This window comes from Anser anser, assembly GCF_964211835.1.
Source record: "Anser anser genome assembly, contig: HAP1_SCAFFOLD_197, whole genome shotgun sequence".
Lineage (NCBI taxonomy): Eukaryota > Metazoa > Chordata > Aves > Anseriformes > Anatidae > Anser > Anser anser.
The window spans coordinates 29,909-56,837 of NW_028153644.1; the positions used below are offsets into that span (position 1 = coordinate 29,909).

General features: G+C 37.6%; 1 protein-coding gene and 1 long non-coding RNA gene across 2 annotated transcripts; both read right to left on the reverse strand.

Moving 5' to 3' along the window:
* Positions 1–188: 188 nt before the first annotated feature.
* On the reverse strand, positions 189–12,392 carry LOC310891710 (adhesion G-protein coupled receptor V1-like). Its single transcript, XM_083853955.1, has 8 exons — positions 12,165–12,392; positions 10,607–11,421; positions 8,972–9,181; positions 4,603–4,733; positions 4,245–4,344; positions 3,072–3,251; positions 1,350–1,513; positions 189–786 (listed from the first exon to the last, which is right to left on the reverse strand). The coding sequence occupies exons 2-8, from the start codon at positions 11,013–11,015 to the stop codon at positions 745–747; spliced, it is 1,236 nt and encodes a 411-aa protein (XP_083710081.1). The 5' UTR covers positions 11,016–11,421; positions 12,165–12,392; the 3' UTR covers positions 189–744.
* A 9,000-nt stretch (positions 12,393–21,392) lies between these two features.
* Positions 21,393–24,194, reverse strand: LOC310891703. Its single transcript, XR_014577687.1, has 3 exons — positions 24,103–24,194; positions 23,280–23,482; positions 21,393–22,766 (listed from the first exon to the last, which is right to left on the reverse strand). It is a non-coding gene; the product is annotated as an uncharacterized lncRNA (long non-coding RNA).
* Between the last annotated feature and the right edge of the window lie 2,735 nt (positions 24,195–26,929).

The following is a 26,929-nucleotide window of genomic DNA, read 5'->3' on the forward strand; positions in this document are numbered from 1 at the left end:
GACGCGGGGGGAGTGACGCGGCAGTTAGCGAGGCAGTTGGCGGGCAGGGAGGGCGGAGCGCTCACACCCGCCCTTAGGGACAATTCCTCTAACGGCACTCTCCCGTCAGCTGGGCTACAATGGTCTCCACCAGGCACGGTGCTTTCTCTAGGAAGTCAGTGCACACCCAGACCGACTGCCCGCCCAAACATGCGGCAGTTCAGGTCTCCGGATGCGGGGAGTGTCTGAGCCTCTTGCTGCCATCGGCGGGAGGCAGGGAGACTGCTTGCGTGAGGTGCGAGCAGGTGGACGACCTGGTCCGCATGGTGGCGGAGCTTAAGGAGGAGGTGCAGAGGCTGAGGGATATCAGGGAGTGCGAGCGGGAGATAGACTGGTGGAGCGACTCCCTGCAGGACCGGAGGGAGAGGGACCAGGGTGAGACGCCCCAAAGGGGGGTGGACCCCCTGCCCTGTTGCCATCGGGCAGAGGGAGGGGACCTGCGAGTTGAGGAGGAATGGAGACAGGTCCCTGCTCGACCTCGCAGGAGATGCCCTCCCCTTCCGGCGCCGCCTTCCCAGGTGCCCTTGAACAATAGGTTTGAGGCCCTGGAGCTGGAGAGACTGGTGGGTGAGGATGAGGTAGGAAGCCTACCCGGGAGGATGCCTGAGGTGAGGAAGTTGACTCCACGCCTCAGGACTGCCTCCACCAAGAAAGAAAGAAGGGTGATTGTTGTAGGCGACTCCCTCCTCAGGGGAACGGAGGGCCCTATTTGTCGGCCTGACCCCACACATAGGGAAGTATATCATCCTGCAAAACACAAATACAGTACATCCTCTTCTCATTGTCCTTTAAGAAACTTCCACAGAAGTCACCAAAAAGGATCACACAACAAGTCTCTAATATTACTGTGACACTAGAATTCATTTTTCTGTTTTCCTGAAATAATTTTATTGGGTCTGAAACTGATTATCGTGGAAGAATTAAGTAAGACATTATATATCATGAAAAAGATCCTGTGGTGACGCTAAACTATTCTTGCAAATAAATTACTGACCGATTTTAGAGGCATGTATCTCCAGCAATGAAAAAGTATGAGCCTGTAGCCAGCCATGAAGCACACTGTTCTAAATACTACTAGATAGTTGGTAAAGTTTTAATGAGACAACTTTATTACCTTTAGACAGAGGTAGAGCTGCTTTCTGTGACTATTTGATCCCTTGTGATTTTAATATTAAGATTGAAACCATCTTTCTAAATGATAGTGAAATATAACACAGGGCTTCAAATAATGGCTGCAAGCTTTAGTTCCCAAAATATTACCCTTTTGAAATCATACAGAAAAGTACAGAATTAAAGGGTTTAGAGGTTACCTCTAGAATAGTAATATTTATGGCAACTGATGTTTCTCCTTCTTCTAAAATCAGTGAGCCAGAAGCAGGTACATAATCAGCTCCTGGTTCAGCCACAGTCTCTTCTGTCTGATTACTTACAGTGAGCAATCCTGTAACTGTGGCATAAGTAACATTGATAGTACCTGTTTAATTTGTGAGGAGAAAAAAAAAAAGAAAAAAAAAATTGTTTTTCAGTTCTTATATAATGTTCACTGGAATGGATAAAGACAAGAGATCAAATTCTCATCCACAAAATAAAAAGACTAACTGCAAAACAGAAGGATTAAAAGAGTTATCCAAAGTACATTGGAGCTAGTGTACCTTTGTTACCGTTATCAATATGCCTTCAATTTGACCTTTGCTGACTTGTCTGTCTGCATAGGACTCAAAAATCATTGGGTCCAAATGCATCCAGAAATTTGAAGTTCTGTGGACCATAAATATGAAATTGCTGAAAGACTAACTGGGACATCTCATGTACCATTAATATGAGTTTTTGCAACAAGGACACTTTTTGGGAATGACAGATATCTAAGAAAGGCTCTAAAGACAGTGCTGGGAAACACAGATTAATAAATCTAGATACTTTCCTGGGTAGATTGACAAACTTCAATAGAGAACAAAATTAGGGGACACATGGATAAATATTACCAAGCAGAAAAGTTATACATTATAGTTTTGAGAATAAAGCCACCTCTCGCTAATCTGGTAGGGTAAGTCAAGTGGCAAACATAAGGAGTATGAACCTGAAATAAAATGATAGATGAAATTAAAAGCTGCTCTATATGAAATAAAATGTAAGAGATAAAAGAGTCCTAATTAATAAATAAGTAACGATGCTTATTTTAATTCAGTGAGAGATCTTGCACTTACTATGAACAATTATCTTAAAACATTAGTTTACTGAATAGTGTTCAAAGAGTACACTAGAGTATGGACTGGTATTAAAAAATAAATGGAAAAATAGTGTCATTAAAATGTCTCTAAAACTCTCTGGTGTCTCCAGATCTTGAAAAGCACTGTAAATGTTACTTCATTTCAAAACAAGTATGGCAAAAGAAACAGCCAGATTATCACCGAGGTGTAAATATAGTCCAAAAAGGCAAATAGGAAATTATTATACATGTTTTCTCACAACATAAGTTGCTATTTTCAGGCAACAAACACAAGATTCATTTTTTTTTTTCATGAAGCACACTATTGTATTGTAGAATTGAATACTATATAGTTTAAAGGATGTTAATGGATAAATTGATTCAAAGAGGAATCAGAAATTGTCAGAGGAGACATAAATTGAATTCAATGGTCTGGACACAACTTTTTCCATGTGACATTCCTAAGGTGCTGACTTCCTGAAATTCAGAGAAAAAATATGTGGGATGTGTGTACATGTCACTTTTCTCATGTTTTTTATTTTTTCTGAAGAGACTAATGCTTTGAGACAGACTCATTAGACAAAAATATGGTAACCTTAATAGCCACCTGATTGTTACAGCTTTCAGATCCCTTGCTGTATTAATGAGGATTATGACTCTAGTAATAAGTAATATTTAGTTTCCAAGTCTGCAGAAAGAAGCTTAGAAGTTCTGAAAAAAATACCAACTGTAACAAAGATTTTTCCAAACTTTCATTATCATGGCTTTTATTTGCCTAATGATAAGCAAAACAAAACTTCCTTTCTCTTGGAGTTGTTATACAGACCTAGAGATCCAAATTCTCTGTTAATAAAAAGCTGAATTGTTTTGTTTTCTTCTGGGATTAAAACCACCCTGGATGTGGAAGCAAAATTCAAAATTCCATGTGGTTCATCACTAGCTTCTACTGTTAGAACAGCTTCATATCCTTGACTATCCAAAACAGCAGCACCTGTAGAAGAAACTCCTGCAAGAGAATCAGTGGACTGCAGTGAATGAAGTGTTATGCAACTAATATTTTTGTCTTACATTATTGTTAATATTACATTTAAATAACGTTCAGTAGCCATGCAAATACCACGAAACCAAAGCTCACTGAAGTATGTGGATGGTGTGGGACCTACACACATATATATACTTACATTCTATAACAAATAGAAACAGAAATTTTATGCATACCAAGTACAAAGTCACAAAAATGTATTAAAAAATAAGAAAACTTAACAGGCCAGTGCCAAATATCAACTTCCCTATATTTTAAAAGGAAATAAACCATTTTCCCAGGAAGTACCTCCAAAAGCTTAAAACTATATTCCACTTCACAATCATTACATCAATAAACTGATATGTTTTCCAACTATTGCTTTGATGAATAATTTTGCTCATCCCGTTGGGCCACAGTGACTCTCGGAAGTTGATAAGGCACCTCGCAGCAACACAATCCATGTCAAGTTAGTTTGGTGTTTGGACATTAATTTCAGTTTGAAAAAAGGTATTTCAGAACGGATGCAGTTTAAGGCTTCTTTTCTCACTATAATTTTAATGGCAAGAATAAAATATTCTGACCACCTTGAATTCAGGGACAGATCAGTAAGTCTGCAGCTTGACAAGATTGTTTAAAAAGATAAAAATATCTGCATGTTTCATGGCAACTCTATCCATGACATATTAGTAAACTCAGTTTGCATTAAGATTAAGGGAAGAAACAACCATTGAATTAAATAGGCAGAGTTAAATCAGGATTGAAAACCATTTAAGTGTATTTGTGGAGACACGGTGGGATTTATATATACATACATAAGGACCAAGCCTATTTCAATAAAATGTTAATGAACTTTGCGTACTTTGCACCAGCTGCAGTTTGCTCAGTCCTATACCTCCAAAATGAAATAATAAAATTAAAAATATTATATTATTAAATGGTATTTTTAAGATGTAGCTGGCTATAGTTCTGCATTACCTTCTGTTTTGATGTTGTATAGGATGACTTGGTATTCTTCTTTTTCTTCAGGAATATGGTCATCCAGCAGATCAACATACAATGTTGTATTCAACGTCCCCTATTTGTTTTAAGGGTAAATTGATTAGCCATTATTTTATAAAACACAAGTGATATCATAATGACAAGTATTTTGAACAATTTCTTTAAGAAGAGTTAAGTATCAAGAATTGTAAGCTCCCTCCAGTTTGTAAGTCAAAAAGTGAGAAATTAAATAATCAAACCAAGAAAGAAGGACTGTTGAAAAGGCACACTTTTTCTCAGATCAGTTCTAATCACACTATTTTCCTGTAGCCAACATCACTGTTTATGGACTTACCTCAGGAAAAAAAAGTATTCCAGAATAGTTTGCAAAATTTTGTTTTACATTATGTCCTACTATCTTCCACTCAACAGTAACATTTCCCAGTCCTGGAGGAGTTCTTACGATGTGGAATTGTAATTGTTCTCCTAGGAATAAAGGACAAGATGCAGTGTTTCAGGGTCTCCTCTTCTACATGTTGGTTATAAAAATGAGAGGTCAAAAACATGCATCACACAGTTAAAGTATTTTTCCTGAAAGATATTGCTATTTTTGTCAGTTTGAATTTCACAGTAGTTATATACCACATTCACTTTTAATGCTGAAAAGAAAAACCTAAACTTAAAACTCTTCTAGTTTTTTTTTTTCTGTTTTTAGTTCACACTTGGAAATAATTATGAACATATGAGGGAACTTGGTATAGATGAATAACTTAGAAAGGGAATGTTCATGAAAACATGCGCAAACATTAGAGCAATACAAGTCTGTAAACTGTACAAAACAGTAACTACTGTATGTACCAACAATAATAGTAGTTTTCTACAACAGTTCCCTGGAAAGAATACACATTATCTGAACATTTGCACTGTCTTGTGACTTTATTCAATGCATGCAGAAAAAAATGCTTATAATTATCTGTAAGTTCCATTTATGTGAGTTCGAACTTACAAATATGGTCACTGTTAGAAAACAAAACATTCAGAAAATGTTAATAATTTCTTATAATCTCAGAGGTAATCAGTATTGCTGGACAATGTGCATATAAAGGAAGCAAATACTATGGTATTTTGCACATTTATAACATTTAACCCCAAAGGCACTTTAATTAAAAAGAGTAGACCTCTTAGTAGGCTTTGTAAAATGTGGAAATTGTTTTATATTCACAAGTTTTTCACAAAATTTCCATTAAATATTTTAAATGTGGACATGTGAAATTAGCATGTTATATCAACATGGAATAGATCAGTAGGCAATATTTTGCAAAACATTCACAATAGAGGACAGATGGTTATTTATAATAGGTAGGTACATGGCATTCATATTTCATATGCATTTTTCAGGTCCACAGAATTTAAGTTCAACAGCACATTTTGTCCTGCATTGGCTTTCAGAGACATGAAATATGCAGAAATCTACAATTCTGAGATTTTTGAAAACAATACATGAGATTTCTTTTGCTTATTGAAGAATTAACAAAACATAAGATAATGTTATAATAACATTATGCTGCCCAACTAGTCCCTTTGATTATGCAATTTAGAGAGCAGCAACTTAGGATGCTGTCTTGCTATTCTACTGTATTACCTTACAGAATTGTACAGCATTGTACAGCTAAAACTGGCAAGAAAAATCTGAAAATTTTCTAGTTACATTTATTTTTTGTAAGGAAGAGTCAGAGATATGCATGTATATTGGCTACCAATGAAAGAGAAAGGAATTCTTAACTTCAAGAGCCCTTAATATACTTAAATAAAATTTAATATTGTAAAGAAGTAATACAAAAACTGTATACACCCATTTTCAAATACATAAATGTGCTATTCAGCCCCAACATTTCAAACTTCAGTTAAGTCTCAGAGATGTCAACATTGATGTCGACATTGATGTCGACATCTTTGGCTTAAGTTGGTCCATGTTGCTTCTAAGAAAATTAAGGAATTCAAAATTTATTGATATCACAAGGATTCCACTTCTACAGTCAAATATCTGGATGGTAGACTCCCAATTTACAGGTTCCTCTGAGGCTAAATCATTACAGTGTTTAACACTGCACTGCAATCCACTATGTTCTATTTGAGAATTTTGCATATCCATTACAAAGAAATAAAGATTTAAAAGAAAAGTGGTTTCAATGGTTTAGTACCATTGGGAAAACACACACACACACAAATAAGGCAAAGCTTATTTCAATATATCTCTATAAGTTATAATGAATTTTCATTGAAGACTGGGAAAAATGCTTTATGATATAGAAAGCTGTTCCACTATAATCCAAACACTGAGAAGAAACTTGAAGTCATTATTACAGATTCCAAGTAGTTATTTACTGATCCATGTTTCCTACCAGCTTTACCAAGATTTTTTTGGTATTCCTATCCAGAAGAAATGCTAATATGAACACTAATTGATTTCTGAAGATTGAAAGTGTTATTAGGCTAAATTCAATATTTTTTTTAATATTTAATCCTTATCCATACTTTTACATTTCTACATTGTGACTTAATAAGTGATGCATCTCTTACATAGAGAAACAAAGAGGTGGGTATTTATCGCTGTGAAGAAGGGAGCATCAGCCGCTCTCCTCTTCCTCATTACTTTAAGCTACTGCAGTGCATTTTCTTGTAATACAGTTACACAACTGTCGCAGACCCCTGTCCAATAAAAAAATACTACACTTATCCTCAATAAGGTAAAAAATAACATGCACATTGTGAAAACAAAATGTATTCACTTAACAGAAAATTTTCAATAACACAATAACTGTAAAAGTAATGATATTTGGATTTATGTCTGGTAAATTTTGCTTTCGAATGAAAAAAATATTTTGACAAACTAAAATAATCTAAATGCCTTAGCTCTTTTGCTCTTTCTCTATTTCTCCCTTTTTCTCTCTCTTTTTTTTTTAATCAAAGACACTTAGTTCACTTGTTTTGTTTCTGGCTGGAAGGCAATGAACTATTTCTTTTCACAACCTGGAAAAATAATATAATAATAACTATATATAATAATAGAACTATAGCCAAGTACTTCAGTTTCAAGCAGCCAGCATTTGGTAGCATGCTATGAATAACATTTAACCAGTTGAAAGTATTCAGGGACTTTGGGACTGAGACAGTTTGTATTAATTCCTTGTGCTCATTAACAGCTCTTCTTAGCTAATCATATCACATCTGGCTTGGCACAGAATTAACACAAACCATACCTAGATAAAAAACCAAAGGTTATGATGCCCTTTCATGTTGGGAAAACAAAACAAAAAACCTTTGGTTGAGAAAGCCATTTTTCTTCAAACAGAAAATGTAGTGCACACATTAGGGGACAAGTTCCTGTTTTGTGAACTTTCCCTGCCCATCAGTTCAAACATCAGAGAAACGTGATACTGCAATACACTGAGATTCCATCAAAGGCCACCTAAAGCAATCACCACCAGTACTATTATCATCCTATGCAAAACTGCATCAAACTGTAGATGAAACATGCCGTGTATTCTTTAAAACAATAGTAGAAATGTTTAGTACATACCAAATTATTATTGTTCTTTCTCAAATGTTTGCTTTCTCTTATAATTGCTACTTCCCAAATCATCTGCCATAAAAAAACATCAGGTTCATGGGACAGACAAAGGGAAGATGTTACCCTAGTGTTTCTGCAGGAATGTTTTCTAGAATATTTTAAATTCTTTGTAAGTCGCTGATAGATCTGATTTGCTTATGACTATTAGGTGTGTGTATGTTGGCAGTCATGAAGTGGGCTGGCAGGAGCCTCGTGCAGGCCAACAAAGAGAAGGGCAGAGTCCTGCCCCTGGCGGGGAGCAGCCCCAGGCACCAGGGCGTGCACCCTGATGGAGAGCAGCTTGACAGAAAGGGCTTGGGGTCCTGCTGGACACTGCACTGGGCAGGAGCCAGCAACATGCCTTGTTACTAAGAAGGCTGATGGCATTCTGGGCTGAATTAGGCCAAGTATCCCTAGCAGGCTGAGAGAGCTATCCTTCCCCTCTACTCTGCACTGGTGAGGCTGCACCTGGAGCACTGGGTCCAGCTCTGGGCTCCCCAGTGCAAGACAGACCTAAACGTACTGGGAAGACTCCAACAGAGGGACACCGAGGTGATCAAGGGAAGGGAAGAGAGGCTGTGAGAGCTGAGACTGCTCAGCCTGGAGAAGGGGAGGCTCAGGGGGATCTCATCAGTGTCCTTCAATACCTGAAGGGAGGGTGGAACAGGACAGAGCCAGGCTCGTGTCAGTGGTGCCCAGGGACAGGACAAGAGGCAGCGGGCACAAACTGGAGCACAAGAGGTTCCCTCTGAATATCAGACAGCACTTTTGTGCTGTGTGGGAGCACTGGCACAGGTTGCCCAGAGAGATTGTGGGGTCTCCCTCCTTGGAGATACTCAAAAGCCTGGACATGGTCCTGAGCAACCTGCTCTAGGTGGCCCTGCTTGAGGGGGAAAGGACCAGATGACCTCCAGAGGCCCCTTCCAACCTTAAGCATTCTGTGATTCTATGAATGCTTGCAAGAGTTCAAAGTACATGTCAGGTATGTGGATATTCACTTCTTGCTGGTGTTCTCTGAACAGTGAAACACAATCATTGTGAGTCATTATCAACTGAAAGCACAAAGATGGAAACTGGCATTAAAATTTGAGCGTGGTCAACACAAAGAACACACCTTCACAACCAATAACAGATCTTGAGGCTGTATGGAAGCTTATAATTCCTGCCACATTGTCACTTGCCAGAATAATCACTGTGACAGTGTCAAAACTGGGCAAAATTCGACTCCCTCCTTCAGTATGGACCAGGCTGATTTCAATACTTTCATCATCCTCTGGCTCTGGATCATCTATAATGGGCAGCGTGACCATCTTCTTTGTTTCACCTACAAGGAGAAGAACGTATACAACCGTGTGTCCACTTGGAAACCACCTTGTAAAAAGACTCAATCATCTCATTTTGAAAATAATTAAATACATAAAATATATTAAAATTGCATGAAACAAACTTATTTACCTTTCTGGAAGTCAGTGAATGTCATTATGAAATTTTATCTAATTACTATTGATCAGTCACATTAAGCCAATAAAACGATCACATCATTAAATATACTATGTAGAAATTAATTATATAGGAATTATTTCGGAGTGCCTAGAATTCTTTATTTTCATTACAAATTCTATGACTTTAAAATTTAACTTAGAAAAGGGGAATATCATTCTTGAAAAAAAAATAAATTGCCAGGTGCTAAGCTCTCCGATGAACCATTTACACAAGGGTGTACATTCAATATGAGTACATTTACTGAGCCAGGGAATGCATTGAAATGGGATGACATTTTGTTAGTTCCTTGCCTTTGGGACTATCAAAGAATAATAATGTAAGCAGCAAACACCGTTAATCTCTAGTCGCTATATATCCATTAAAATTTACAACACAATCCTGTTGTTCAGTGCGTGTGCATAACCCAGCTGTGTTTTATGATCATTAGAATATCAATTTACAGAATACATATGTATTTCCTGCTAGATTGTCTTTCAAAATACTTCAAAATCAGTTTTTACTAAACTTATAACGGGTAATGTAATTACATGTCAGCCTCACAATCATTGCCAGCAGCCATGCCTTACTATTCAGATGATTTATCAAGCTAGCACACTAGAATCTTTACTACGCACCTGGAAATTGCTTTCAAAATATCAGTTCGATTAACTCAGACTTTGAAAAAATAAAATACAGCATAAAATACAGCATGCTGCATGGTACTTAAGTAATGTCTGAGAGGGACTTGTTTGTCCTGTTTGCAATTCTTTTAAATATGTTCTGTTATGTTACGTTTAAATATGTTTTGTTATGTTACAATATGATCTCAGAATTTAAAGAGATGTCATGAAAAATTAGTACTGTAGTGACCGAGGGCTAACAAAAGACCACTTAGGCCTGATTCTCATTTCCATTATCCTTGCTGTAACAACTATCTTCGACTTTATTAATCCTTACTTATGTGGTAAAGGAAATCTTTATAGTGCAATATTTATACTGCAATATTTCTTTAATAAAAACCCTTAGGTATTTATTGTGCTTAGATATTTCATTGTGCTTTGCTACCACTGTGTGTGTTCTGCAAGATAATGCTACATGCTAATGAACAACCATACTCTTTTGCACGTGTATCCTTAGCATTCAGGAAAATTTAGCCTAAGAAGAAGATATCAGTTGTCAAAACATCCACAGTATCGTGTACTTGTCACGTTCTTTTTTCTTTTTCTTAGTTTTACAAAACAGAAGCCAAAACGAGAGCTTGTCTCACCTTCAGCAAACACCAGAGTCTCACCGACACCTATAAAATCCAAGTTTGGAGTAGCAGTCCCACCAATGACACGCCATTCCACTGTCACTTGTCCCAGGCTGCCTTCTGTTCTGTGTATCATTAGCTGCACGTTGGTCTGAGGACGTTCCTCTACTTCAACATACAGACCTTTCTCTGTTGCATTGGGACTTACACTGTAGATCTTAAACACTCCAAATGCGTCTCCATTCATCATTATGATAACTGTGGAGGTATTTGGCTGTCCTATGGTTGGTTGGTTTTTTGAGCTGGCTGAGACGTTCATCAGTTCTGCTTTCAAAAGGGTTATAGTGAATCTCTCATCCAGTTCTGGCAGGCTGTCAGGCAGTATGGTAACTGTTAGATTTGCAGACTCTTCCCCTTCCTGCATTATGGCCCACTGTCTTGTAACAGGTTCATAATCACTGCCAGCGATGGCTTGTGTGCTGAAGAGGGCGAATGCACTGGTAACGTTTTTCTTGTAGGTCCGGAACCCTGAAGTGTTGTTAGTTAATGGGCTGATATCTGACGTCAGCCAAAGGCAGAGAGGAATCCCTGAGGCACTGGAAAATGTAAAGGCTGAACATGCTTGTTCTTTTAGGCACTGAGCTGCACAGGAATACACAGGGTCACTTGCTGCTGACACATTCACTCTGGTCTTGGATGGTTTGTCAGGAATTCCTTGTACAGGAGGCTCGTAGTAGGCCAGGATATCCTGACCTTGCTCCACAGCAAGAGCTACAACGTCAGTCTCAGAAGTGCTGTAGAAAATCTGCAGCTGACCAAATCTTCCCTCACTAAAAGACATTATAATAAAATAAAGTTCTGTTAGTTGACAAAGGATGTCTAATATTCTACATGTTTCTGGGTTAATAATAGAAGTGAACAAAATCAACTGACCCTTTCTGAATTGCTGAAAAATTCCAAATAACACATCAAAATGCATTCCCTTTGAAACTAGTACCAGAATAACTGAGTTATCTTATTTTTTTGTGGATAGCAAGTTTGATTATTTATAGCTTAGGTAGTAGTCTGTTAAGAATGCATATTTGTAAACATTTGGTTCTAGGAGTTAACTTAGTCTTCTTCAGGACTTGGCAGCTCTCCTTACTTGCAAGGAAGAAAAAGCCGGTGACACCCAGACTTATCATCCTTCCTCTAGGATCACATGCATAAAACCTGTTTTCCTTCTCTTATTTTCATCCTGTAAGGGCTGGCCATTTTGTCCTCCTGTTCAAATCACAGGAACAGGCTACCATGCAGGTTTAAATGATTTGATGATTAAACGGACAAAATGAATAGTACACTGTGTACGCTGAGTTTACATTGTGCATTTCAATGTATACTACGTTTAAGTAATTTATGTAATACACAGACATCTACTTCAAAAACAATGTGTTTGAAATGAAAATACATTGAGATGGCAGATCAAAGAATTGATGCACATATTTTTATGAGAGGAGCATGAAATTTGACATTATAGTGAAAACAAAAGTGAAGAATAAATAGTAATTACAAATAAAGCAAACATTATACAAACCTTCGCCTGACTGTTATGTTTGCCAGCAAATTTCTTTCTAGTGGCTCCTGAACTCGATATAAGGATTGATGAAAGAAAACTGTGCCATAAGGATTATCATTGGCAGGTATTATAATACTTGCCACGCCATCTAACCCAATAGCACCACCATTGGAGGCCTGAGTTAATTCTACACGGACAATCTCAAAGAGAAGAAAAGAAAAAGAAGTAATGCAGCTAGACAATTTGTGGTTTTTCTAACAATAATTACAAGCAAAGTATAACATGAAATTATAGCACCTTCCTGCCGGAACATTTCTTGTTTTCCATCATACATATTTCTAGAACAAGTCAAAATTAATACCATCTTCAAGGAAGATGTAAGTGCTTGACTTACTTCTTCTATTTCTGGAACATCATCAGCCAGGATTTCCAATAGTAGCATCTGAAAGGCTTCCCCAGGGGCAAAAGTAATATTGCCTGAGGCAACCTGCAAGTCCTCATCAGCAGGGTGTCCACCAATGGTAGCAACCCACTCAACAGTAACGTTACCAAGTGTCCCAGCATTGCGGATTACTGGCAGATTTATGGGTACTGATCCAGATTCAGGCTCCTCCACAGTAAATTCGGTCATCTGGAACACTGAAGTGCAGCACAAAGAGGTGTATTTCATTAACAGTAATATTTAAAATAAAAACACCATCCTAGTTACTGAATTATATATTTTATTTCACTTGATTGCATTCATTTGCACAATTAAAAAAATGTTAATCAGGTTTAAACTTCAAATTGAACTTTCAGTATCATTTTATCTGCAAATAAAATTGGCATGAAAATTCAGCCCCCACCCAAGAGTTTATTCCAACGTATCCATTGTTCAAGGCTAGCCATGATCTAAGTTTTTAGAAGACGGTCAGAAGGTAATTTTTCCCAGTGAGGAAATTTTTTATCATTTTTTATGTCACGTATGGAAAAAATGTGTCAACATATTCCATCTAAATTGTTTCAAATATAAGTCTTTCTTGTATAAAATCTTTAGTTGTTAAGAATGAAGTTAATGAATTATCCATGTGGAATTATTTACTTTTGTCAATTTCCTTTACATTTTGCTGATAAAATGGAATAACTGAAATAAAGTAGGGTACTAAAGGGAGAAAGAGTAAGTCAAATAAAATGGCTGGAAAACATACACCAGAAATACTGAAATAGAAAAAATAAATAGAAAAGATAAATTTCTAAAATGTCATTAAATTTTTGAAATTACCATTTTTTTCTCAAAACCTGTGTAATGAAACTATTTTTGGAAAGTGTCCACAATCCATTTTACTGATAATGATAGAAAGAAGAAAAACTACAATAACTAACAACCAGAACATACAAGAATGCAATTTAAGTCATATTTGTACTTTCCAATTTCCCCAGATATTTAAACCTGCTTTGCCTGATTATTTTGTAAAACAATGACACTGCACTATCTAAACAGGTTTTGGCATGTAAACTTAAGCTTCAAGCTATTGCAGAAATGCAACATTTAGAATAGATAAAAAAATACAAATTAAATTAAAATCCATCCCCATTAGGAGACTCCAAAATCCACCTTCGTCTCACAAAATCTTGATATATAAGTTGACTGAATGCTTCAATTTCGCTATATAAGGGCACCATTTGCCCTTACTTACACGTTTTAATTTAGTTTATCTTATTTTGTCCTTTACTGTGTTCATCCAGACTTCCCTTTTTGTATTCTGAAAATTTTTATTCCATTGCCCAGTAATAACTCACCCACAAATCAGCAGATTGCTACTGGACAAGAGAAAATATGCAAATAAGACTCATTTACCAAAGGATCCAAACGGGTCATCAGAAGCCTCAATGGTTATGACTGCCCTCGTCAAAGATCCAAGCAAGGCTCCTCCTGTCGTTTGATTCAGCAGCTGAACATAAAAGGACTCCTCAACTTCAGGATTGATATCATTAATTATATAAATTGGCACAGCTTTACTTGTTTCTCCTTCTAGTAAGACAACATCTGATGAGGCTACACTGTAGTCCTCACCTAGATTTGTACATGAAAAAATAACAAAACAATCAAAACACAGAAGAATATTAAGGCATTCTGGTTCATTATGAAACATCACTAATGTTTATCAGCACTAATATTTATCTGTTCTTTTTGCATTCCCTTGTGTTCATATGTTGGTGTGTTTTTTTGTGTTTTTTTTTTCTTTATCTTCATACCCAGAAAATACAATTGTTTATTTCCTAGTGCCTTTTAGATATCTGGATGGATGAAAATAAATCTCATCTTGGCCAAAACAGAGTTTACACTGTCAGTCCAAGAAGCAATTACAAAAGGTCCATTATTATCTTCCATTGAGAAGATCACACAACTGTGACATTTCTATATTTGATTTCTGATAGTTGTCTGGCTTTCCAAGAGATAAAATGAAACAGAAGTACCTTTTTCAAAGGAGATTTTACTAAAGGACATAAGGTCACTCCTTCCCTCGTGGAGCTTTTCAGGGATCACCTGAGAGCTTTACCTTTCATTTGCAAAGTAAAAGTCTTCTTGAATTGTGCTTAACATTTGTCTGTTTCACAGAGGAGTCACCAGCTCTCAATTTCCCTCCAAGAAACTCAAATAAGCCATGTATGGTAGGTTGAAATATGTACAAAGGACTAAGTACTAGCTATATATACTACTACAGGATTTTTTATTTTATTTTATTTTTTTGAGAAAGTGAGTGGCCACCAGGGAAACAAACAGCCAATTCCTTTCCTTAGTTTTCTTGCTAGATTCTTCAGTGATGATATCTCTGAGTTTTTTTAAATTTGATGTAAGGTCTCTTCTATAGGACCTGAATTCCTGTCTCCTAAGTACACTCAGTAAGTATCTCACACTTTGGTATTTTTTCTACTTGTTTTACTAGACTGCATTCAATACACACTTGCTTGCTTTGGTTACTCGAAGCATACAGTATGCTCTTTCTGGTTTAACACAGAATGTGTATTTCTGCTATTTTGATTTCTTACCAGCTGTTGCAGTTATTGGCATAGCTTTGAATTTCACAGAAACATCTGCAAAAATTCCCCCAGTTCTGGTCACGTTAATGATTGGTCCAACATAATTTTCAGCAACTCGCACAGCTGAAGCTGAAAGCTGAAGTGTTCCAAAAGCATCATCATTGGCATTGATAATTACATGAGCTATAGTCTCACCCACTGATCCAAGACGAGGAGAATTTACAACTGAAATATGAAAAAAACCTCTTAGAGCAAGCCTGAAATGCCTCCTATATATGGCTATACTGTTCATATACATACACCTGAGTTTAGTGGATGGCCACTACTAGCTTTCAATAAAATTTTCATTTTAGATTTGGACAAAATATAACTACAAACTGCACAAGCATATTTTTGATGTTTGAATTATATTATGTCAGAAAATCCACATTCTTACTAACTTATTATTCTACCCTGCTGTGGAGCATACAAAACACCAGTTCTTTGAAGAGGTGAGGTACTAGCAAAATTACTTATTTATTTGTCCATAGGACAATAGAATTTTACACTAGCAATGATGAACTATAAGTAACCTTTCAGTTTCCCAGTAGAATTTTTTGTAGTGTTTCCCTTAAAAATCAAGATTAATGTGGGAGAGTCATGGGGGAGAGGGAAGGGAAATTAGGCATGCCAAGAAGCTCTTAAGCATAAATAAGGCTGTAATGACCTGAATTTATCTGATCGGGCAAACATCCTCTACGCTAAAAAGCCAGCATGAAGCTGCAATTCTACACCACTTAATGTTTAAAAGGCTTTTTTCGCTTTCAGTAAGTGCAACTAGCTTATTTCCTATCATTGTGCTTTACAGAAACAACAGGTGAGCAGGTATTAGCACACAAAACCAATACAGTAATACAGTTGGCCTAAAACACCTGGGATAAAGCAGATGCAGAAGGGAGAAAGAAATGTCCACCCCTGACAAAATTTTGTGGTAAAGGAAATATATGCTGACACACAGAATCTTCATACTTAATGTGAGATACTCTGACATATAACTTACAGGATTCTTAACTATACAGAGTTAGGCAGAGGTAAAATTTTACTGTAATTTCAATTGCTGCATTTTATCCTATTAAATATAAATATTAGCCTACATATTTAAGCTTTGGGTTTACATATGAAAGACACTTACTTGGCCGATCCTGTACTTTGTCGATCAAAACAGTATTGTTTAGCTCCACAAAAACAGATTCTGACCTCTCAGGATCATAATCATCCAAAATAGGCAAAGATATTGTGGCTTCGCTTTCATTGGCTGCGAAGATCACATAACCAGTAATGGGTATATAATCTTCTCCTTGTATTGCTCTAACAACATCAGGTGGAAGAAAGGGTGACTTTTCATCATCACCTAAAGTTCTGTATGTAACCACTACTGTACCAAGAAGACCACCAAGCCTTACTATTGTCAGGGAGATATTTTTTGTTTCTTCCTCAACTTTTATTGGTCTGTTTCTCTCAGAAAAGATGAACAGTCCATATGGATCATCATTAGCTAAAACTGTTAATGTTGCATTAGTGTGATTTCCAAGACGACCACTGGACACATTGATGATCAAAACTGAAAACACCTGATCCAGTTCAGGCACGTTGTCAGGAGAAACTTGTATGGTAATATTTGCTCTCACTTGGCCAACATCAAATGTTACATTCCCATATGCAGAGACCAGGTCTTCTGTAAGATCACAGACTATGACCCAATACAGAGTCACCTCAGACAGGGCCCCATGAGTTCTCACAACCTAAGTGGAAAACACAAAGATTTATGTATTTCTTTGTACTATAAGAAAGAAGAACATAAAAGTGTAAAATGGCATACAGCAAAGTCACAGAATCACAGAATATCCTGAGTTACAAAAGATCCACAGGGATTATCAGGTCCAACACCTGACTCCACACAGGACCACCCAAAATCAAATCGCATGTCTGACAGAGTAGTCCAAATGCTTCTTGAACTCTGGCAGCTCAGTGCTGTGACCATGTCCCTGGGGAGCCTGTCCCAGTGCCCGACCACCTCTGGGTGCAGAACCTTTCCCTAACCCCCAGCCTGACCCTCCCCTGTCCCAGCCCCATGCCGTTCCCTCGGGTCCTGTCGCTGTCCCCAGAGAGCAGAGCTCAGCGCCTGCCCCTCCGCTCCCCTCGTGAGGGAGCTGCAGGCCGCCATGAGGCCTGCCCTCGGCCTGCTCTGCTCTGGGCTGAACAAACCCAGGGACCTCAGCCGCTCCTCATACTTCTTGCCCTCTAGACCCTTCACCACCATAGTAGCCCTCCTTTGGATGCTCTCTAATAGTTTATGTCCTTCATATATTGTAGCACACACAGTGCTAGAGGTGAGGCTTCGCCAGCACAGAGCAGAGCAGGACAATCCCTTCCCTTGACCATCCAGCATTGCTGTGCCTTATGCTCCAGAACACAGTTGACCATTTTGGCTGCTAAGGCACACTGCTGGTTCATATTTCTCTTGCTGTCAAGCAAAACCCCCAGATCCCTTTCCATGGGGCTGCTCTTCAGCCTCTTGTCCCCAGGCCTGTCCGTACAGCCAGCATTGCCCCTTGCCAGGTGCAGAATCCAGCACTTCCTCGTTTAACTTAATTCCAGTCAACTGTGACCTCTCCAGACTCCAAGACTATTGAAAAATTATTGAGAGAGGTCTTGCAATGACATCAGCCAGCTCTTTCTGTACTTTGGGATTAATCCCACTGGACCCCATAGACTTATATGCATCCAGCTGGAGCAGCAAATCCTGCACAAGTTCAAAGTTGGCTGGGAGTTTATCATCATCACAGTCCTGAAATTCAGAGCTTTGGGTGTCCCCGAGCCCATCATTGGTGTTAAAGACAGAGGCAAAGAAGGCATTAACCTCTGCTTTATTGGCGTACTTATTTGTGAGGTTACCAACCTCAACAAGTAATGGATCAATGTTTTCTCTGCTCCTCCTTTTGCTGTTAGCATACTTTAAAAAAAGCACTTTTTGTTGTCCCCACAGTACTGGCCAGCTTCAACTCTGAGTGAACATCACCTCTGTAGTCCTTGTTCAACTGACCTTGCTTCCAATGCCCACAGATTTTCCTTTTTCGCCTAAATTCTAGAATAAGATCCCTGCTCAGCCAAGCTGGCCTTCTGCCCAGCTTGCTCAACTTCTGACTCTTTGGAATTGCCTGTTCCTGTGCTCTTAAGAGGTGTTACTTAACTAACCAGCACTGATGGACTCCAATACCTTCAAAAGCAGGTTCCAAGGGGACCTCACAAACTAGTTCACTGAGTAGTCTGAAGTCTGCTGTCTCCATAGCTAGGGCTGAACTTTTGCTGGCAGTTTTCCTCCTATTACCAAAGATTTTAAACTCAGCCATCTCATGGTCACTATGGCCAGGACAGCCTCCAATCACCACTTCACCCACAAGACCCTCACTGTTTACAAGCAACAAATCTGGAGGGCACCTTTCTTAGTCAGCTTCCAGAGTAACTGTACCAACAAGTTATTGTTAACGTGCCTCAGGAATTTCCAGTACCTGTTTGTATTGGCTGTATGGTATCCCCAGCTAACATCTGGGAAGTTGAAGTCACCCACAGGGACAAGGGCAGATGACCTAGAGATATCCCTTAGTTCATTATAGAATAATTTGGCAATGTTGTCCTCCTGGCTGGGTGGTCTATAGCAGACTCCCACAACAACTTCATCTTATTGTTATAACTTATTTCCATGTCCCTTAATCCTTACCCGGAGGATCTTAAGCATGTCATTGCCAACTGCAAGCTGCACACAATCCAGCCCCTCCATTATATACAGTGCAAAGTCATTGACATGATGAGTTAAAAATAAACTAATTTTAAAAACAGTGTAATCTTTATCATCTTAGCTTTGCTGTATTTGTTGTGTCATCAGCACTTACTTTAAAATATTCATACCTCAAATGTAAACAAGTAGAAGTAAATTTAAACTTATATAAAACATTTTAGTTTTAAGCTGAAAGATACACTTTAGAAAGTGAAGTATAAAATGTCAAGACAAATGTACATGATAAAGTTAAGTTAAAATGCTGTAGACCTATTATAAAAATATTGCAGAATGCTCTGTAAAATAGACATAAAAGAGGATTGCATAGCAATATGAGACCCAAAACTTTCTAACCTGCAACATAATATTGCTATCTCCATCTTCAGGCTCAGTTCCATTTACCGAGAGTGACTCAGTACTGAACTCAAAGACGCCATGAGCATCATCAGAAGCCTCAATAGTCACAACGATGTGGGATGCAATTCCCAAGCTGGCTGTAAGTGCAAGTGCCAAAATGAGTTATTTTTTTATACCATCTTTTCTTAAAAGCTAAGGAAGTTTGTTACAAAAAGCACACAGAAAAGCATAACTGGAATATTTCTGCTGTTTTGCATTTTGTGGTGTGTTTTTTTTTTGTTTTAAATGTGGAATAATTATCCACATGGATAAGGAACTCACTTTCAATAATGCAGTCCTGGCAGCCCTTCTATGGAACAACACTCCAAAGCAACATATAAAATGCAAATATTTTAAGAGAGGATCAAAAATAAAATTACTTGTCTAATTAAGGAAAATGAACTAGAATTTAGGGTAGGGGAGAGTTACGTGGTAAAACACAGTGTAAGCAGTGCAGACAGGACAAAAGCAGGTACTATTTTAACTGAAGCTGGAACAAAGAAAAAGCTAGTCCAGGAAATTCTACTACTGTAATGATCATCTTGTGTGAGATAACTTGCTGCTTAGAAAGAGAAAGAGCCTGGCATTTTAAAAAAAATCTGGAAACACAGAAGAGGAAACAACACTTCCCAGGAAGTTCCAAAAAGTGGTTAAACCACAGACTTACTCTCAGGTTCAAACTGAACTCCTTTGTATTTTCAAATAAAACAGAAAATCAGGCTGTCACTGTGGAATAAATTATTTGATTTCGATAATGGGTGCTAACACAATATTTTCAGGTCTCTAGGGTTTAATTCAAAATCCGCCATCATTAGCGTTTCCCTCATAGTAGGTGCTTTTGTTTTCATCTTATTTCTGCATATTGTATGTTTTTAATTTTCTCAAGATTAAATTATCTTTGTTTTCTCTATGTTGTGACAAAAATAGACTTCAAAAATGAAAAATAATCAAAGCATTCTTTTAGAAAAAAAAGAGCTAACACCACTTTTTATTAAGAGTATTTTTGAGATGCAGAGATCAAAGCATAAAGCAAGTGGCAAAAGAAAGTATCAAAACACACAGTCAGGTAATTTTTAAATTACCTTAAATTTAAAAAGTTTCTCTCCTCTTTGCTCTCCAGAAAATTTTACAAAATTTACAAACAAAGCTAATTTTTCTAACTACTTCTGGAATAACTACATTGTGTTCTATAAAAATACAGCTTTGAAGATAGAGAAGCTGTTATTTTCTGTATTACGGTTAGTATTGACTGTTGTTGAAATTAAGCCTTTTTTAAAATGGGAAAGAATGTTTTGACAGGACTCTATGATATATCTCAAACCACAAGCAAAATAACACTATGATAAACTGTGTCAGTAGTGTAGTTCATGAGGGATATTACAGTTAGCATAAAGAAATAAAGATTAATCCAAAATGCTTACCATGCTGATGGACAGTTGGAAGGAAGAAATCCATGTTCCCATCACCACTACCACTGCCATCATTTCTAAAGAGCTCAGCAACTTTAAGATGACAGACATACAGATATATACACATATATACATTTATAAATCAGAGCGCAAGCAAAGAGAAATTTAAACTATTCTGGACAACAGGAAAAAAAGAGGGAAGCACTCTAGGAAGGTATCAACTTTGCTTCTGAAAGTGTACAGGAGTTCTAATAAAGACTGAAATATTTACATATGCCACCTCTTACTTAATTTATGACATTGGAAATAGCAATGGGAAGTCAGAATGAAAGAAAACACATACACATAGTTTATCTTTCCTCTCTTTCCCTCTTTGTGTCCCCATTTTGTATTTCCCCTTTCTCACTCCTAACTGAGGCTTGTCATGGAGGAATCTAAATTGAAAAAAAAAAAAAAAAAAAAGGTAGGGGAGACGATAAAGTCCCTCAAGCTCCTTATTCTAATATTTTCTCACAAAGTGAAAATGTTGGGAAAATCTGCAGAAAACTTAACTAATGGGGACTTCATAAGCTTTGTGTTTGTGTTGGAAAGGCCAAAAAGAAGGCTCATTTTAAAAAGGCTATATAGTTACTGGATTACTAAAGTTAGTTGTAAATTTTCTGTCACAACAATTTGAAAGAGAAAAGTTTGACTCCTTTTAACAAAACAACTATTCAACCAAAAAGACAAAATACGTGAAAAGTCTCAAGACTTTACCAAAAGAATCACTGAGACCATGTTGCACCATAGACACATACAATCATAGCAGAGAGCTGGATTAATTCAAGGAAATCTGATACATCCTCCCAGAAGGGACCACACTTGCAATTTCCGAATTGTTTAAAAAAATAACATCAGTTTAAAAAAAAAAAATCAATTTATGGCTGTCAGTGTTTCTAATTACTTTTCCCTCCAACAAGCTTTACAATCTCCGTTAAAATTTTTCTCAAATGGAAAAAAAAATCTGTAAGGTATTCAGGGGTTTATGTGGCAGCACCACTATGCTTTGCCGTCCCTTCAGACTAGCCCTTCAAACCAATAATTCTTTCAAGTGTTTGTCTTGTTCTTACAGACAGTTATCTACGAGCTACCTCTGCAGCTACAGCTCAGCAAACTCCCTATGGCCCTCAACATCCACAGCCTATTACTGCTATAATCCATTTGACCTATGTATTGCAGTTCTTCTGATTTCACTCATGTGGAAGAAAAAACAAAACAAAACAAAAAAAAACCAAAACAAACAAACAAAAACACAACACTTTGACTGTTTAGCCTTAAATATTTTATAAATATTCCATATTTTTGAAATGCAACATATTGCTAATATATTTTTGCATTATTTTAGTTCTCATTACCAACCATGAAGTTATACAAAGTGAAAAGCAGCAATTGCCTTTAGATGACCTAACAGATGGCAGTGATACACTTTCCCTAATACATGGTAATAATATACTTGCTATGGGATCTGGTTGTTTCCACCAAGGATTAAGAAAAGAACTGAGGAACAGTTCTTCCCTACGAAAAAAGACAGCTGTATGGGGGTGGGGATGTAGAGGTGCTTTTTGTTTGTTTTCAGAAATAACATAGAAAATAATGCCAAGAAAGACAAGATTTTTATGAACGAGTAGAGGTCATGAAAATACAACTAAGGGACTGATATATGTGCCTTACCTCCTCCCTCTGGGTTCAACAGCTCCACTTTAAACGTTTTTTCTAATTCAGGAATAGTATTATCAGTGATGTTAACAGTAATGTACTTGTATCTTTCTCCTGGCTGAAATTCCAGTGTACCCACAACAGCCTGCAATATAAGAGCTCTTCATATTTTTGTTCAAGTCTAATGTTTTCATCCATATAAAAAAAAGAAACAGAACCTTCATTTTGTCTTTTTCAAAACATCTACTTTTCCTCACTTAAGCTTTAAAAAAAAATCTGAAAAATCTGTTTTACAAAAGAAAAAAAAAAAGAAGAAGACATCTAAGTTGACATACTGGTGAGCATCTGCATTCATGTACATTTTTCTTATTTTTCTGCACAAATGATCAGTTGGACAAGCAAGTGCAGATACATGCAGGTTATTTTGCTAGGCATATACAAATCCCAGTATGTACAAGCATAATGTTAACCTGTACATGCACTTGAATAATATGGTCTGTAACAACAGCAAAACTCACAAATTGCTACACTGAAAACTCTGTTAAGAAAAAAAAAAAAAGTTCAAAACCAGAGGCTTTTCCTAGACAATGCAACTTACTGCAGAGAAAAGAATGGAGAAGTCACATGATGTATATTTTTAAGTGAATATTACATATCCATTTGCCACATCACCTTGTAAAGTAGTCTTTCTGTGAAAGAATCATAGCTGGGCTAGAGCAGTCAAACTGAAAGCTATCTCCACGATAAATAACTCTAATTAATTCCAAAACAATTATACCACCTTGGCAGTTGCCATACCTGATAATCTTTGGGACTGAAAGCTGTGACTGGCACTGTTCTGTATTCCACCAGAACTGTTCCAAGAAGGCCTTGTGCACGAACTACCAGTAATCTGACGTGTCCAGCTTCTTCTTTAATAGTAATATGGGGCACAGAAGAGGCTGGAAGAATCATTTTATCACCTGGCTGAGGAGGTGGCCCCACAGAGAACTGGAGCAGACCTGGAAGACAAGAATTACTACTTACATGGCTTTTCATAACAAATTTTAAAGATGATAAACAATTTAAATAAAGTGATTGATAACATATCTTGTGATGGTTCTGAAATTAAAAACCACATATACCAGTATACCCTTAAGCCTCAATCACACTATTTCCAGAGATGTGCTGTGTGCCTTACCCTCTCTCACTGATATTCTTGTCAGTCTTGATAAAAGGCACAGCACAATAATAAAACCTTCTCTTCCCAAAAGAGCCTCACAGGCCACGGTTTTGCGTATTTACTGGTACAAGACATATGGAGAAATGACTCTCATTGTCAGGAATTCTCATTTGATGAAAAACCTGGACAGGATCAACTACATGCAGAGCCTTTATTTGCCCTCACAAGAGAATCATTGCTTGTTTGGGCAGGGAAGATTTGAGGCCTTTTTGTAAAATTATAAAAGAAAACTAATTCAGTATTCATTCATGTATATAAACAATGAATTAATTCAAGTTAGATAAAGTGGAATATATGAGATTGCTTCCTCAACTATTACAACCAAGCAAAGTTTTCATCTGACTGGAAAGAACTACACAATAATCTGAAACAAAGCTGTATAATTCCCATCATTGTTACCGTATGGGTGGTCACTGGCTTTGATGCTGATATCAGTAGTTTCCTTTTCTGGATCTATACTTGCTCCACTGGTAGGAGTTGAACCTAGTTTCCCATCTCCAGACACTGCAGAGACTAATGTCACACGGAAATATTCATTTAACTCCGGAATGTCATCATCAATAACATGCAAATTTAACACCTAGAGAAGGACCAAATCATGGAGAAATCAAACCATGCAACATTCTTTGATTAGTCAGTCAGCTGTATCTGCTGTATAGTTCTGAAAGCAAAGGACACTATTTTTGCTCTCCACATAAATTCAACTAATTTCTAAGATAACATTTTATGTCTAGAATATGCTTTCCAAAAACAATGCTTCCAAGCTACTGGAAATGGAAGGCATATTTTCTGAATTGTTTCAAACTACATAAATAAGTGATAATAAATACTTGTTTGGTTGGTTTTGTATATCTTCACAAAAGCAGAGTTTAATTTCCATGTACTGAACATGAAATATCTGATAAATTTTAAAATCTTTTTGAAATTATGCTTATGAAGAGACATTACAGTGATTAATCCAATTTAGAGAGCAAATAAATTGAGCTTATTATACCACCTGACACTTTGACCTGCAGATCATACGATTTACTAACATAACCTTGCTCTAAACACGCTAACACATTCACTTCAGAAAATTCCATCTTTCTTTATGTTTCGATATGGTCGGACAAACATATAGAAAACATTTAAGTAGCTGATCATATTTAGAGGCATGGTAATGAGTAGATTACAAATGTCAGTTGAAAGTCCCTTAGGATATCCCACCTGAAGAGCAGCTTGCTACCAGCCCGTTTCTTAGAGCCATGCACATTAGCTCCTCTGTATGTATGCAGTAAATTGGACCAGTAAGCTGTGTAGCAAGAGCCTACATCAGCCATTTTCTGCCACTAGATAGAGTAATGTGGGCCTCGTCTATGTTGCCATGCTAGAAAAGCTTTGGAAATTTCTGCTATATATGATTGTATGAAATGCAGTAATATCATTTCACAGAGAAATAAAGCTGAATGAACAAACTATTATAACATGAATGAACTATTTTCAGATACCACACGCTTTTGCCAGTCATCACATTATCCAGATTCACAGTTCTAGTGAAGTCACTGGGATCCCTGCAAATGACTTCAGCGAATTTGAGTCCACATTGACTTCTGCAGCCTGATATAAGTGAAACTGAGGATGGTATTTTCTACTCACAATTCATCCTTATTATACAAACAATAATAGAAAGTGTATGTTGTTTCTACAGTACTGTGGTCCCGCACCACTTCTTCAAATAAATTTAACAATTCTGTGCTGTACATCAGGATTGAATTCATTGAAACAGATTATTTTTATTTCTATTTCTAGCACACGCTGTTTATTACCCCAGAATTTTAATCATAGGACAGCCCACGTTGGATGGGACATCAAAAGATGAAGTTCAATGTTTCATGGAAAAAAAAAAAATAGATGAAATAATCCAGCACCATGTTCAACTGCATCTTAAGCACCCCTGGTGATGGGAATTCTACCATAGAACCATACATTGGTTTGGGCTGGAAGGGACCTTAAAGCCCACCCAGCGCCACCCCCCGCCATGGGCAGGGACACCTCCCCCCAGCCCAGGCTGCCCTCAGCCCCATCCAGCCTGGCCTTGGGCTCTGCCAGGGATGGGGCAGCCGCAGCTCCTCTGGGCAGCCTGGGCCTGGGCCTCACCGCCCTCTGAGGGAAGAATTTCCTCCTTCGCCCCCTCCCTCGCCCTGCTGCCCACGCTGCTGTTGGTGCAGCCCAGGGTACGGGTGGCTTTCTGGGCTGCAAGCACACATTGCCGGCTCATGTCGAGCTTCTCATCAACCACCACGCCCAGGTCCTTCCCCCCCCAAGGGGTGCTCTCAGTGCTTTCTCTGCCCAGCCTGTGTTTGTGCTTGGGATTGCCCTGGCCCAGATGCTGAGGTCGGGACAACCCGACCCTGTCCCTAAGGAAGTCGTTCCAGTAGTTGTAAAAAATTTCAAGACAAAACCTCTCCCACTCTATCTTTGTACTCTTTGCCCTCTGTCTTCTCCTGTGGTTTCTTGAGAAGAGAGAGCCTCTGTCAACTCTGGAGCTGCCCTTTAGGTACTGTAATAATGGGATCAAAGTCCCCTTCTAAAGGGTGAAAAGATCTAACCCCTTGAGTCTTTCCTTAGAGGACAGGTTCTCCAGCTCTTTGATCATCTTTCTGGCCCTCTTTTGGACCTCCAGTCTGCCCACATAATTTTTTAATTGTGGGCCTCTGTAGCTTTGAATTCCTACTCTTCAGTGTATCCTGGTATCCTGGTATTTCTTTTTTCTTTTTCTTTTTTTTTTAAACTAATTCAGATAAGGAATTTCGTAAGACTTTTAGAAAGCTTTCTCAGAAGCAGCTAAAGCTTCCCTTATGTATCATTTCTCTTTCTCTCCCCCAACTCAGAGATGCAATTCTGATTACCAATTTCAGGTGTCTCTAAGGCCAGAATATTGAATAATTTCCTTATGTTCCAGTTGCTCGCACACTTTATGCAGAGGAATAGATTAAAGCAGACAGTAATCATTTCAGGGAGACTCAAAAACAGCTATTGTTACAAGAACACCTTTAATCTCCTGTTTCTGATTTTGAATTTAAAAGGAGACAGAACCTGGATAGCCTTGAGTGCAAGAACAGCAATGAATCTTACTATTGCCTATTTAATTGTTGTGGACATAAATTTGAGTTACAACACTCAGATCAAACCTGATCATTTTCCAATTTCGAAAGTACATGGACTATCTACACTTTTTAAAGTATAT

Excerpts from the sequence above, each read along its gene's own strand:
- LOC310891710 (XM_083853955.1), bottom strand. The coding sequence starts at position 11,015 with ATGCAGGAAGGGGAAGAGTCTGCAAATCTAACAGTTACCATACTGCCT. Across the intron at positions 4,345-4,602 it reads GAATACTTTTTTTTCCTGAG|GGGACGTTGAATACAACATT; the intron begins GTAAGTCCATAA and ends TAAAACAAATAG. Across the intron at positions 787-1,349 it reads TAAATATTACTATTCTAGAG|GATGATATACTTCCCTATGT; the intron begins GTAACCTCTAAA and ends TGTGTTTTGCAG.